Consider the following 15,266-nt stretch of genomic DNA (forward strand, 5'->3'; position numbering starts at 1 on the left):
AGGAACTCTGAGCATTGCTCTTATCTGTCTCCTTGATAAAAATCCCTAGTGCTGTTCATCCTTCCAGTAACAGCTCCAGGCATGTAATTTCTCCTCTTTCTGTATTACTGGGCAATCTGTCTATCTGCTTTTTTTAGTTAGACATTTTCTGCAGTGATGAGTGATTTCTTCTATCTGTTTTGTTTGTTTCAGCACATGCTAAAAGTGTGCATGCATGAGAAAACAATCTGTGTGTTACTTTACCTTGAATGAGCACAGAATGGCACACATAAGAAGTAACTGCTGGGATGAATTGTTGTTCTTTTCCATGCAGTGTTTTACTTTGGTTTATGGTCAATGCTGTCAGCATGTGGCAGCCATGTTTGCGGAACACCACTGAGTCAAATATCCTAGCTGGAGAATTTAAAATGTTTAATATCTTCATAGCCACAGGTGTTTGGAGCTGTAATTGCTGAGATAAGAGTGCTGCAGTTTGTGGAGCAGAGAGTTTGTTCCTCCCTTCCAAGTACAGTGCTGCCTGTTTCACCGAGGCATGCTGTCTGCCCTGTCAAGGGGAGTCCCAGCCCTTTGTTGGATGTAAATCCTGGCTGTAGGTAGGATCCTCTGGCACAGCAGGTCTAATCCAAAACCAAGTTCTCAATAAACACTCTTCCCTTTCTTCTGTCTTTTTAGTATCAAGATGGTGCTGATGTGGACTAGTGGGGACACATTCAAGACTGTTTACTTCATCCTGAATCAGGCCCCTTTCCAGTTTTCCATCTGTGGACTCCTGCAGGTATTTGTAGACATTGCTATCCTGTTGCAGGTTTACTTGTACAGCCACTACCCTCAGAAGCCCGTGTCCCACACTGCACACCCAGCCAGCACCAAGGCCTTGTGAGGAACTTGGCTGGGCAGGTTGCAGGTCAGCAGAGTCAGCCATGGCATCTCTTCTTCCACTTGTAAATACTCCTGTGTTGCCAAGTTGAAAGCAGAAATGAGAACAAGGATGGAAAATATGGCTGCACATCCAGCTCGGGAGGTTCTGTGTTAAATAACTTGCTCTGTTTTCATACTTAGCTGTACAGAACTGTTTCTTGGTGGGGGGAAGGGCACTTTATTTTTGCAAACGTACCTATGAGCCTTATTAATTCATAAATGTTTGTATATTTAATCACAAGGGCTGGACAGTTTGTGTTTTTAATGCTATTTAAAAATGTTACACCACAGAAATTATAGAATATTTTGTCTGAAACTTCTACCTATTTATATAATGCAAAGTCTGTATATTGGTGGGAAGTTTGTGGTGTATACTAGCATTCAGTATCTCTATGATAGAGGAAGCAGTATTCAAGAGCAAATCCAGGAGCTTTCTCTTTTCCCTGTAAGGGTGTCTGGTGAGAGAAGGTGGGGGTGAGAGGCCCTTCAAAGAGGGGAGCAGCCAGAAATGAGCTGGCCACAGATGCTGTAAAGCTAAAGATTGAGCGGATGTTCATCCCTGCTGCAGGAGGACACATGGAGGAGATGATGGAGTGGGTCTGATGGTTCTGGAGTCTCATCTAGGCTGGCACAGCCAGTCAACCAGGCAAAAAAAGGAGCCAGTGGGAGACTGCAGGGAGTTTAAGTAGTCGTGCTTTGAAACTGGGGGGTGTGGGAATAGAATATGGATGTGGGAATAGTGTGGCCCCCCTGCACCTGGGGGGCAGCACTACCCCTGCAGCTGTGCACAGGACAGAGTTGGGCTGTAGGATGTCTTTTCCAAACCAAGTGGCCAGCAGATGGGTGTTGCTAGTATTGCCAGGCAAGTATTTCTAGATGTGATTGAGCTGCAAAGATAGAAGCAGGTCCACTTTCATTGGCTCAGAAAGGAATAAGTTTAAGACAGAGAAAAAGCTGCATCCCCTGGAGTAGGACCAGCATCTGACAGCTTGATTTGTTGAGGTTGAGATTCATGTTCATGTTGTACAATGCCAAGCAAGAACCAGGTTACGTTTTGCATTGACCCAACAAGGACGTAGTCCATGTTTTCCTTTTACTGTTGTGAACTGTTAGGCTCTTAAAGAAGAGGTTCTTCTCTTTTAGAAGAATCAGCAGCCTGTACTGAGAGGGACTGAGAAGGCTGAGAGATCAGAGTTCATGTAGATGTTGTGTCTAAAGGCCATTAGCCAGCATAGGTCCCTGTGTTCTGTCTCTGATGTGCAGCTGCTGGTAGTGTGGACCCGTGGGGGCTGCCACCAAGCCCCTGGGCTCCTGTTGTGACACTGCTGTCATGAAACTGCCACAGATGATGTGAGGAGGCTGTAGAAATGCCCTTGGTCCCAGGAACAGCTATGCCTGTGCTGCTTCTTTCATGAGGCTTACTCCATCTGCGGGCTGAGTCCCATCTGGCCACAGGCAAGGTGTTGGACAGACTTTTCAGAATAATTTTTTTCTCTAAGAATAAGAGCTTATGTTTTCTTAGCAGTGGCAGGAAGTCTGACGTTTGAAAACTACAGAGTGTAAGTCAGATACTTCCCCTACCCTGCTTTCTTTGGGAACCTCATGATTTGAGTCTGGACTGTCTTCATTGGTGGCAAACTGTCCAGTGGAGGGGAATCACACTGTGCCAGGCACTGATTCCATGCTCTTTATTTGATACCATACTCTTCTAGGCCTGAAGTGACCTTACAAAGACAATGTACTGAGCATGGCAGACTATGAATGTTTTGTTCCTCTCTTTTCTCAGTTCTCTCTTTTCTTCTGTTACAAGAACATCTTGGCTTTTGTCTTTTTTAATTGAAAACTTAACAACTGGCTTCTCTGGTATGCTGCTTTAATGAGGATTGTATTACTACTGTTTGAAAACAAACACTTCGTTATGTGTTTTAATGGTCTGAAGGGTTTTTTTAATAACTTGTAATGGTAAGATTTTTGTATTTGGTGGTCTTTTTCTAATATTCTGCAAAACAGGGATGTAAGAAAATAATGAAAACATACTTTTGTATGTTTTGGCTTCACCTATGAGTGCACACTTTTGGCCACCTCTTGGTTTTGAACTACAGGTGTTACTGAGGATAAAGCAATTTCTGTTTTTTTCCTTCTGGGATTCTTCCTTGGGTGGATTTTTGAGTGCCATCAGTACCTAATCCAGTGAGCTCTGCAGAGCAGTCTCATTTACACCAGAGCACCAAATGCTGGAAGAGAAGCCAGTGAAACCATGTCTAAGTCATTTTTGTATGTGGCATTTAGCAAGTAGGACTCTTGGCCAGGAACTCTAGAACTTCTTGCAAGGTACTTTAGGAACAAAATGTTACAGAACTTTTGTTTTGTTCTCCAGTTGTCAGGAAGTATCTGTTTCAATTATCACCTCAGAGAATAAGAAATTGCTTACTTTAAATGCATCTCTTTGAATGTATGGCACATTTCACGGACTTTATTTTTTCTGTCAGTTGCAATGTTTTTTTTAAATAAAAATTACTTATTATATATAAATTGCAGTGTTGCTTTGTTTTGTTCAGGTACAAAATGTGTGCATCTTCTCTTGTTATAAATCATCTTGTCAGAAGCATTGTTAATATGAATAACTAGTGTGGTTTTTCCTTCTGATTGGTGAGTAATCAGAAGGCATAAATTGTCCTGAAGTCATGATGCACAGCAGGGATTCTGGATTTCTGTTCCCTTGTCTTCCATACATACCAGGGTAAATTTAACCATTGAGACCACATAACTTGTGTTTGCAATGCTCACACTAAAAACCAAATTACCAACAGATTATTAATGTAGCTTTAAAGGAACCCTGTGTCATGCAGGCTGCAGAATTAAGTTGAAGATGGGATACAGATGAGGGATGTGCCTTTGGCAGCCTCTGCACAGAAGATGAGGACACTGAGTCTGTCATCTCACGGCCAACTGCTGCCCCAAGAGAAGTCTTGGCCACCCTCTCTGTTCATTCTGGATGAGAAAACAAGCCAAGGCTGTCAGGAGCAGCCTTGCGGCTGCTGTGTACCTCCTGGAACCTGCCAGGCTGCTGATCCAGGATGTTGGGCTGCTCTGGCATGGAGAGGTGGTTTGCTATTGCTGTGTGCAATGACTGCAGGAGCTGCAGAAGGGGAGTTGGGGAGGAGAGAGGCCTGGAGGTGTAGGAGAGAGGGTTGGACAGGGCAAGAGGAGAGATGCGGGGGAGACTGAACTTGATCAAATAAGGGGTTGAAAGGTGATACTCCTGAAGGGAAAAGATAGAAGGAAAACCAAAAAATGAAGGTAAAGATAAGTAAATCAGTAAAATAGATAGGAAAGGAGGAGGAATGTGAGGGTGGAGAGTAAACCCTGCCTGCTCTCTTGCAGTCTGCTGGCAGTGGAGACCCAAGCAGTTCTCACAGAAGTCAAGCCTGCTTAACACTCGCAGTGCCTGCACCTTCTCTCCCAGACAGTGCTGGTATTACTGGCTGCTGCTTTGGCATTCACTGTGGGGAAGCCAATGGTGGGGCTGATCCCGAAGGAAACAAAGGGGAGCCCCATCTCTGGGTGCTGCAGTAGCCTGATCCTGCTGGCTGGTGCAGTGCTGCCCCAGGCCTCCCTTAGGGCAAATCTCTCCCTCTGCTGTGCATGGCAAGCAGTGGTCTCCACTGTGGCTCCGTGGAGGAAGAAATTTCATGGTTAGATTTTTGAGATGCATGCAGTTACGTGCAATTAAAAAATTTTTGCAACATAAAATAAAGCTCACACTTGGTACTGGGTATTAAGCAAAAATTGGCCCACACGTCCTGTTTGTTAAATCAATTGTAATCCTTAGGCTTGAGAGCCAAGCTCTCAAGGACCTGACTGACAACTGTAGCTTTGTTGGAGGCTTTCTATAAGAAAGAAGACATCAGTATGAGAGTAAACAGTGTACCAATAAATAAACACTTCCTGGATACCTGTGCCAACAGCTGTAAATATAAAAGACAGAGACTAGAACATAATGTGAGGTTCACCCTAGGACAGAGGCAGGTCTTCCTGTAAACAGCCTTGTAATGCCAGTCCCAAGTGGATGTCAGCATCTAGAAATGCACTGACAGCAAATACAGCATTTCAGACCCCCCTCGTGCCCTTCTGTGTCCTGGCTTATGTGCACTTAGCTCTCTCTGGTAAGTGCTGGCTGGGAGACTGAGGGGCTTCACTCAGCCACAGATGGACCAGCAGCACCACACTGGATTTCTCTACCCATGAGGCCTTCCATGTACCTCTGTCCTCTTCCACTCCAAGGCTTCACAATTCTCTAAGGCTGTGGCTTGTAGATGCCAAGGATGCTTTGCCCCTGAAGCATCTGCTGAGGCTGCCGTAGCCTGTGCCTGTTCTGACGTCAGCAGTTTGGGACAGAATCCTCTGTCTGGCTTACAGTTGAGGAGATGACACCAGCATCACATTTTTCTTTGCATTACTGCTTTTTCTTAACTGAGGCTGCGGTGTGGTAGGAAGTGGCTGTGCACATGTGCTGTATGAGCTGAAGTTGTGTTTGTTTGACTTTGTGCCATTCTCTTTAGCTCTGTCCCTTACCAGTTAACACATCCTTAACTCTTCTAAGCTATGGTTTTCATGACTAGTGTTGCCAGCTGCCAGAATTTGTAGGTCTGCCACCAAGGTGGATGTGTAGACACATAGAAGAGGTGGCTTTGCTCATATTTTGAGTCTGTCCCATATAAGAGAGAGAAATATTTCTTTCCTTTTCTTTGATTTTCCTCGAGGCAAAACTAGTGTGCTACAATCATGAAGCACTTACTTGTTCAAAGAAACAGGTATAACTACCTGCTGGCACCAGTGTGCCTTCAGACAGCCGTGTGGCATTTATTATAGTTAGAGATAAATGGCCTTAAAATCATCTGTGTGCTGTGTCAAAAAACCCTAACCACCATACACAACAAAACCAACATTCTCCAGCAGCTTATTAAAAGCAATAAGCATCACCCATAACAACAGCTGCTCTGGGTGAAATTCATTCTCCTCCGAGTGTCTTTTATGTTTGGCAGTGTGTGCAGCACAACTTTTTACAGCTTACAAAAATAATTTGTTTAAAAGGTTCCTGGTTTATATTTGTTTCCTCATTTGTCATCCCAGTAGATGAAATGAAACTTTATTAAAAGCTAGGCTTTGACTAGGAGACATAATGAGTGAGTTTTGTTACTTTGTTAAAACTCTGCATGCTGGAATCAATTATGTGCCTTTTGAAAAATACAAAGAACTCACTATTGAAGGACAATAGCAACTTGATGGAGAACAGCACCAGTATGGTGTGTCATCAGTCTGTTTTTCTACACAGCTGCTGTAATGCAGTTTACTGTCCTAGCACTGCTTTTTTCATGCTGTAAAGCCAAAAGCTGCATCGATTCATGGTTATTTGTTAGCACTGCAAGTGTGAAACTCTTCTTTCTGCAGGGGTGTCTACTCCAGCATGGTTTTTCTAGTAGTAAGGTAAGGGTGCTTGCAGTTTTTGGGCTTCACCACCTTGAGGAGATGCATTCTGCACCTTCATGCACACTAGCTGTGGTCGCTTCTTGCACACTGGAGATGGAGCATGAAACACTCCTGGTGTGCATGAGCCAAATTACTATGTGGAATGAACTTGTGAGTGCACCTAGTGAGTCTATTGGGTACCACCTTAAGACTGAGCATCTGAATGCCACCAGAAGATGCAGTGCTGATCCTCAGCACCAGGCCACTCTGTCCCCCCGACACTGCTCCCTTTTCTGGTTTGCAATCATCTGGCTGCAAAGCTGTATTCCTGATGTCAGACCTTAATAATCCTTAATGAGAGAAATGTCTCCACCGGGAATAAAAAAACAATAAAATTAAAATCTTTAATGAGTCACAGCAACCCAGTGCTGGCATTGCTTTGCCAGGAGTCTGAGTCAGCCCAGGCACCAGCCCTTAGCCCTCCTATTTAGCACAAGGAGCAGATTGTGTTCCCGGTGCTGCTGGGCCATGAAGGATGGGCAGAACCCTGGCGTGGGACCCTGCATTTGGTTCGCCTGCAGTTCAATACAGCTGGGGCTTTGCTGACCTAGGTGCATTCTGCAGGGTAGGGGGGCTCAGTTTTCCTGCCTCCATCTCCTGGAGTGCTCAGCAGCAAGTAACATGAGTTACTTCACATCAGCACGGCAAAACACCATCTCCCTCCGCGCCCAAATCACCAGACACAAAGAGTCAGCAACAAAGCTTTATATTTTTATTAAAATAAAGTGTAACTTTCTATTTGCCTTGCTTCATTCCTATAAGGAATGGCTTAATATGAGAGTTTGCTAATGTAGATTAGTTTTACAACATATGTTGAGGCAAAAAAAAAACCCAAAAACAACCCAAACAACAGACCAGAAAAATCCTATCTTCAATACGTCAGGTTTTGTTCCCTTCCTGGTGGGTGGAGAATAAGGAGGGTGACACTGCATGGCTTTAGTACATATAGGCATGTAGGTACAAGAGACTGTTGGGTTCCATCTCCCTCCATTCCCTGATCACATCCCACTTGTAGGAACACTGAAAGACCCACACAGCATCCTGACTTGGACCAGCTACATAGCTCTGCCAGGGTGGGGGCTGGAAAGCTCATGCATGGGGCTGGTATCAATAAGCAAACATGCAGATGCCACCATATTATTAGTTTTCCCTTTAAATTGAGTTAAATCCTTTGAGAATCAGGAGGAAGAGCCAGAACACTTGTTCTAATGACAGGATTTTCTTTTTCTTAGTAGGAGGGCAAAACCAAAAGGCTACTCCTAACACAGAGCACAGCTGCTGTACTGCAGCTCGGGCCAGAGCCCACTGAAGGTGTCTCACTTGTTTTCACTGGGTTTGTACTGCTCCCCTACTCCTCTTTGCACGTGACTGGACTGAGTGCAGCCACCACCACTAAGGAAGACTGTGCGGAGCTGGGAGTCACTGCTGGTTTAACACTACCCTCCCTTTCTTAAGCTACATGTGGTTCAGATTGGTTCAGTTGCCTGTTAAGCACATTTCTCAATACATGAGAGATGGAAATAGTTAACAGAAAGTAGAGAAATGTCAACATTTGTAATGATATTTTTAATATTTGACTGTTAGCAAAGGAAAAATAACCTAGTTAACATTCAGTACCATAGTCAGTAAGATTTTTTTTGTCATGGGACTAAGATATAAAGCTTAGGATGGTAAATATGCATCTCTACTAAATAATGCAAACTGTGCTCACACACAGTTCAGAGCTGGCAGTGCTGCCAGTGCTCTGGCTGCGCTGCTTCATCTGTAGAAGACAAAAGCAAGCCCCTGGTAAAGCTGAAGGAATGCTTCTGCCCTTCTGCCCTCACCCCTTGGCTTGTCTGAGGTTTGTGTTCCTTGGTGGTGCTGCCAAAACAAACATGCTGTGGGGCGTCGCAGCACGGGTGGCCCCTTGCTCAGCCTCTCGCACAGGGAGTGCCACTGAGCAGGGCAGGGAGGAGGTGGCACGCTGGTTGCTCTGCCACATGGCACCTGGCACAAGCTGTGCTTCATATTACATTCTGCTGGCTGGCTGTGTTCAATGGCTGCTCCTTGGGCATACCCAAAAATACTTGCTCAATAGAAAAGTCCTAAGAAAAGCAATGAGCAGAGCTGTACTTGGTAGAATTTGTGGGGGTACTTTTCAGAGGTCACTTAAGATCCAAAGTTGGTCTTTAGAGAAACCTTGTGTGTGTTTGCCCCTCATTTATGCAGTTCATGGCATTCTTGCAGAACTGACCTCCCTTGTCCACTGCTTCTTGTGCTGCCAATGTATGTCCTCTGCTGTTCAGGGTCAAGAACTTCTCTTGGCTTACTGGTCCATCAAGGTCAGATCCTCCTGCTCACCAGCACTTGGTGGGAATGTGGCACTGAGCCCCCTTGCACTGTCACCACGCGGGAGCTCAGTGTTCTCACGCCGCTGGCGCACCTGCCTGCTGGCTACGCGCTGCTGCTGCTCCTTCAGCTCACTGTAGGAACGGGAAAAGGTATGAAAGATGGATGTGACTGGGAAAGCCATCAGCAAAATCCCACTCAGGATACTGCTCAGGGCTACCACCTGTCCAGGGATGCTACGAGGCACCATGTCCCCATAGCCAACAGTTGTCATGGAGATCACAGCCCACCAGTAACTGGTGGGGACGCTGGTGAACTCTTGCTTGGCTCCCAGTTCACTCTCAGCCAAGTACACCAGCGGTGAGAAGAGGGCCATGGCGACGCAGAGGAAGAGCAGGAGCAGCCCGAACTCGCGGGTGCAGCGGCGCACGGTGAGCCCCAGCGTCTGCAGCCCCAGGGAGTGCCGTGCCAGCCTCATCACGTACAGGATGCGCAGCGCCCGCAGGAAGCGCAGCACCAGCCCCACACGCTCCAGGTACTTGTTCCCAGCTCCCCCGCCAGGCTTGCTGCTGTTCTTTGTGGAAACCACATCCACAATGAGAGAGATGTAGAAAGGCAGAATGGCCAAGATGTCGATGATGTTGAGTGGGGTTTTCAGGAAAGCACACTTGTTTTCTGCCTGAATGGATCTCAGCAGGAACTCGAAGGAAAACCACGCCACACACACCGTCTCCAGCACAAAGATGTCATAGCACTTTTGTGAGCATTCACCCTGGGGGAGAAGGAAACACATAAAAGAGGGAAGAAACAGATTTAGCCAGGGAGTGAAACAAAGAGAGTGTCAGTTCTTAAAGGAAAGCACCACATGAAATTGATACAAATTATGATGTACCAAAGCAAAATCATGGTTGCTGAGAGGCACTAAAACCAGAAGCTACGTGTTTGACTACAGGACAGGTCAACAGTGCTCTGGAGTGTCCAAAAGCTGCCAAGAATTTGGTGTGATCTTATCAGCTGTTGGCCAGAAAGCCTACTGCTGAAAGGCCAGTGGCTCACACTTAATTTCTAACCAAGACTTTAACATCTTTTAAAAAGGATTAATACAGGATTCATGGATTGTAATAAATATGTAATCCTTCCTTCCCTTGCTGATCAATAATAAATTGCTTACTAATGGCTCATAAGCACCTACAGCATTTTATGTGATATGCTTGGAGTTATCTATAATCTATTATTCACTAAATACAGTACATATTTTACATTCCAGTGAACATTTATTAACACACTACCCCTACAGTCAAACACTTAATATAAAGTACTGAGAAATGTAGGCATTTCTGAAAGAAAAAATACCACAGGATAGAGTGGGGTATGGAGAGATAAGTTTTTAGTTACTGTACCTGTAACAGCTAGTGACCACAATGCCTTCCCCAAGCTTTCTTCTCCTGCTCTTCCCTGCGGGCTCACTTGGTGGCAAATAAAGAGAGCTCTGGCTCTTTAGTTACAATGCTTGTAAACAAGTCAGCCTTCAGTGCACTGGAAAGGCAATAAACAATAATGCTGGTAGTGGCCACTCCTTGGGTTAATACTGTGGCAATTCTCTGCTATATCACTCTTGGTACCTCCAGCTTACTAAATAAACAGATTTTGATGTGGACAATTACAGGGTTAGTGCTCTTTCCTCTGTAAATGCTTGTATAAAAGTGTGAATGCTCTGGGGCTTTGTGTGAAAGGCAAGTGTATATTTATTTAAGGGAAGTGTAAATTTACTCAGTGTGACAGTTTGAACAGTTTGTGAAACAGTTTGTTGTAAGGAGTCCCTCCATGCTAGTGGGGTTTGTGACTCCCACTGGATGCAACAGGTATTAGGTCCCAATGCCCAACCTTGTTTTACTTGCCTATGCCAAATCATAGCAATAAAACATCAACTGAAAATGGCAAAGCTGTGTCAAGCTGGCCCCCATTTCACCACTAGGGAAGCTGAGAACCTGGAACATCTATTAGCAGTTTTGCCAACATACTCAGTCACGGGAGTCTTTTGCTCCAGAGAGCCAAGGAAATTTTTAATGCACAGCACCACATGCTAACTTCATCCCTCTTGAAGTGTGCATGCACAGGCTTTTTCCCTGTTTGGAAAGAAAGCAGCCAGCAAATGACTAATGAGGCTCCTGCCCTTTTTGCTAACTGCAGTCTTCCCCAAAATGTGGGTATGTTTCAAGGGCTGTTGCACTGCCAGCAGTGAGAGCAGTGTCATCACATTGAATGCAAAGCTTTGGGTTACCTCAGTAGGATAGCCAAAATGCTGAGGCCCCTGCACACCTTACTCTTAAGAGATTGAGACAATAACTAAAGACATGTCAACAAGAAAAACAGATGTGAAAAGGAATCCTCAAAGCCAGCTTTTATGGTCCTTGTAGTAACCACACTAAAAAAATGTGATGACTTGTGTTTATGGATTTTTGTTTTGTATTCCACTTTCAACTGGCACATGATGTACCTACCACTGTTTCCCAGGGGGTCATGCTGATACAGAGAGAAAAATTACTTGTCCCATTGAAATTACTGTCAAGATTTTAAGCATATTGCAGGGAGCAATGATAACCTTATTTTACAAGTATAGTGTCTCGGATAGCCTGTCTTTAAATTCTGAATTTTGATACATATGAACACTAGAAGGAGCTTAATTTATATCTGCCTCACCAAACTAATTTGGTCATAAGTAAGTATTTTATTCACAAGCATAATACACAGCATATAAGATTTTGTTTCTAGGAGCTTTACTCCTATCACAGCATAATTATGCTGTCACGCTCTCCTCTCAAATACAGAATAAAGATGCTTTCACACCACAACACAAATCTGGCTCTGTGAGCCAGAGAAAAACCTCACAAAGTCAGTGGAAGGACTCTGCCTGTACCACAGTAACTTCTCTCCTTATGACCTAGAAACCAGCCCTCAGACCAATATTGTTCCACAGCTCTGCGGACTGGGAATCTCTCATCAGGATATGCTTGATCTCATACCTAAGGGCAGTTGCTGGAGGTGATTTGCAGCTCTACATCCTATCCTTTGCAGGTGCTTCGGAGGATCAGGTTGTGATGTTAGGATGACAACCCACAGAAGAATAGCTATGGCTTGAGCAAAGCAACAGCAATGACAAGATGAATATTCAAATGTGCAAATTTGCTTTCTCTGACAGGTGCACCATTCTTGGACCATCATCTGTGGAAAGTCAGATGCACCTTGCCTTAAGAGCCTTATCTGGCAGGAAGTGTTCTGGATTCTGATGCACATGTACAGACTTTTTGTGCCACTAAAAGTTTTGGGAAAGTCAGTGAAGCCTATAGAGATTTTGGCCTTAAAATAAATCTACAAAGTCACTAAGGTAATTAATAGCTAATTTGGCATCTAATTCCCCCAGCACTTTCTATTAACTGCATATGGAAAGGAGACTCTCCAAAGTGTTTTGTGTGTGAGTTTTGGTGTAGGATAAAACAGGAGTGAAGATTGTTCCTCACTAATGGGCTACCAGGGCAGATGACTTCAAGAAGACCCTGTCTGCTCTCCCACACTCTGACATGTTTATTCTGTGTAGGTTTGCAGACTAGAGCATTGCTATTTATGTCTTCAATCTTCCCGCAGAACTACATCCCAAACGCAAGTGCCTGGCAACCTTTGTTCAGCCAAGATCAAGAGGCTTGGTGGAACCTGGAGCTGCAGAACCAAGCTGCATCTTTGCACATCAAGATAATGAGGAGCTGAAATTTCCTCCATCCAGAGTTGGGGCTGGGCCCTGGCTTTTTTCCACTCTTCCCACTCTCCACAGCCGACAAATAATATGAAAGTTGAAATGTTTACTTTCGGTAGAGTGGAGTGATAATGTTCTACTACACAGAGTTCACTTCAACAGGATGAAACAATCCCCCTTTCCAGCAAATGCATAATTATCTCTAGCAACTTGCTCAGTATCCTTATTAACGTATCACAATCTGAACAAGCCAGGCTCTGTGCAAAGGCTATTCTAAGAGTGTCTGAATATGCTTTTAGAAAACAGATCTGTGTGTCAATCCACTGGCCAGAGGTCTCTTTTTTCCACTAATTAAATGTCTTCCTATCTCTTGGACCATGTTCCAATGTCATCTAGGTGTGACCTATTATTATCCTCACACATTATCAAAAACAGCATCACAAAATTGTATTTTATGCTCTTCGCGCTTCATTTCTTTCAGATGCAGCTGCTTTTCCTTGCTGTTTTTTTTTCCTTGCTTGATTACAGCATTGGTTAATAAAGAAAAAAAAAGGCAATTTTTTGCTTTCTAAACCTTCTAACTATGTGTTCCAGTCCAAATGGATGCTGTAATCTGTTTGGGCTTTTGAGGTTTTTCCGTTCAAGAAAATAAAGCAAAATTCTCAGAAAAGCACACACACAGATGGAAAAAAAAATAAATCAGGAATTAATCAGCCATTGGAACACAAGAAAAACAAGTCCTAACAGAATAGGGCATCCTGCCCAAAATAGGTCTTCATCAAATCTGTATGTTCTCAAAAAAGATCAAGCTATACCAGCTTGTGGCCATAAACATTTCCATTAACAACTACACACTGCTTTTTATTTTTTATAAGCAAAACAGCTCTCCCTCATACCAAGTAACAAAATTTCTTCACCCTGTGATCTAATGGATACATTTTTATTTTTCATATTTATATTGATGAAATTGAGCCGCAGGGAAAACAGTTGTTTTTCACAAAGTGTGTATATTTATTTATATTTACATATACATTTAATGTGTACATTTAATTTCATTTTGTATTTATTTATATTTAATGTATACATTTGTTTCTTTCAAACCATGAGTAGTTTCTTTTTTGTGCAGAAATTGCTTGAGTATGGGAAATTATCTGCAGTTGCACAGAATTTGGGGGCTGTGTACTGTCAACACATGACACAATGTCAGCACGGGGAATAAGGAAAGAAAGTGAGAAAGATATCAGTGAGTAATTCTGTGCAGCCAAATTAAAGTGAGTCTCCTTCATTAGGAACTATAGAAATTTGCTGTCTAAAAGCCAACCACAGCATCTTTCTTCTAGAGAAACATTTTCTTTGCCAAAAGTTCCTTTGGCAAAAGGGAAATTACAGAAAGGAAAATCATTGCCACTGGAGTACAAATCCATCTGTATTAATTGTTCTGTCTGCTCTGTCTAAAAGTGGCAGACATCTTTCAGAAACATTTTGGTTTGGCTTGCAGGGTCCATTTCACTTGTACTGAACCCTGTACTGAGCCTCAGAAAAATTCTCCACTGTGTGTTGTGTGACTTCTGGCCCTGCCTTTGTCCTCTGATCTCCTCAGAAGAAATTGTGACTCTTCCTTGGGCTCTTGCAGGATTCGACACCATTTTCTAATCCCTCTGCATTAGAAGATGTCAAAAGCCAGATCACCTCTAACTGCTCCAGTTCTTGTGTTGCTTTCCATGCACTTTTTTGTGAGGTCAGCATCTCCACAGCACTTTGAAGGAAGAAGTTTCAATGCTGTCCACTTTGACCTTATAGTGAGATTTCCCTTACTGTCACATTTATATGTTAAGAAAAAAAGAAACTCCAACATGAGAGGCATTGCATACAAAAGTACTTAAATAAGCTTGAATATAATGACATTTATAAAATGATATTTTTGAATATGTCCACTTGCCCCTTGTTACTTGAGCCTTTCAGGTCGCATGTTTTAAGTGTTTCTCAAGGTGCACATCTGATCAAACTCTTTTTTAACAACAATGTGGAACTTGAAATTCTGATGCAATTGACATCTTGGCATCAGAGATCTGTGTTAAGAGACCTGCATACAAAGAGACCTGCAGCCCTGAGGTGCTGACAAGTCTGCCTACAGACCCCAGTCCAGAGGCTTAGGGTGTTCCCTTTGGATTTGGGTGGGAGGCTGAGCCACCTGTTTCAGTGAACATCTGCAGGGTGACCCAGAAGGCAGACATTCCTCCACTACCAATTATTCAGCAGCCCAACACTTGGAGCCTTTGCTGGGCTGCAGAGAGACCCAGCTCCTACTCCTATGAGAGTGGGGTGGAAGTTTGCATCTGTCTCTGTCCCAGTGTGTGGAAGCACCTGGAGCACTGGCTACTGGATCATTTGCTCTCTCTTGTCATTGTAAAATGAAGAAGTCTTCCTTGAGAACAATTCCAGCAAAAGAGCAACATTCCCAGAAACATGCCTCACCAGCGAAACTCAAAGGTATTGCTCAGGCTGGCACTTTCTGATGAAAGGCAATTTTCTGATGAAAAGTGATTTTCTGATGAAAGCATCCAGACAATTTTCACAGCAGGGATAAGTGCAGGACTCCTGCGATGTGACCGACCTTGGAAGGGCAGCATCCCACCCTGCCCTGGGGCACAGGCAGCTCCCCTGGCTCTGACCACCCACAGACACCGTGATTGGAACTCGGGGAACTCGGTGCTTCTGCCATTAACGCTGGGGTCAGGCT

At 44.0% G+C, this 15,266-nt stretch overlaps 2 protein-coding genes across 5 annotated transcripts in view; one reads left to right on the plus strand and one right to left on the minus strand.

Annotated features, from left to right (window-relative positions):
- The window catches only part of SLC66A2 (solute carrier family 66 member 2), an 81,035-nt gene that overhangs the window by 64,244 nt on the left and 1,525 nt on the right, over positions 1–15,266 (plus strand). For 2 of the 4 annotated variants that reach the window (XM_021553397.2, XM_021553398.2), the window contains one exon: positions 673–3,450. In XM_021553397.2, coding sequence (XP_021409072.1) covers positions 673–880 — 208 coding nt within the window. In that variant the 3' untranslated portion in view covers positions 881–3,450. Of the gene's footprint in view, positions 1–672; positions 3,451–11,977; positions 13,627–15,266 lie in introns of those variants that run through there. The other 2 variants (XR_013340485.1, XM_021553399.2) reach the window with 2 other exon arrangements.
- Positions 7,138–15,266, minus strand: part of KCNG2 (potassium voltage-gated channel modifier subfamily G member 2) — a 55,080-nt gene continuing 46,951 nt past the window's right edge. Inside the window, exon 3 of the mRNA XM_021553396.2 lies at positions 7,138–9,550. Coding sequence (XP_021409071.1) covers positions 8,756–9,550 — 795 coding nt within the window. The 3' untranslated portion in view covers positions 7,138–8,755. The remainder of the gene's footprint in view (positions 9,551–15,266) is intronic.

Source organism: Lonchura striata, chromosome 1 (genome assembly GCF_046129695.1).
Source record: "Lonchura striata isolate bLonStr1 chromosome 1, bLonStr1.mat, whole genome shotgun sequence".
Lineage (NCBI taxonomy): Eukaryota > Metazoa > Chordata > Aves > Passeriformes > Estrildidae > Lonchura > Lonchura striata.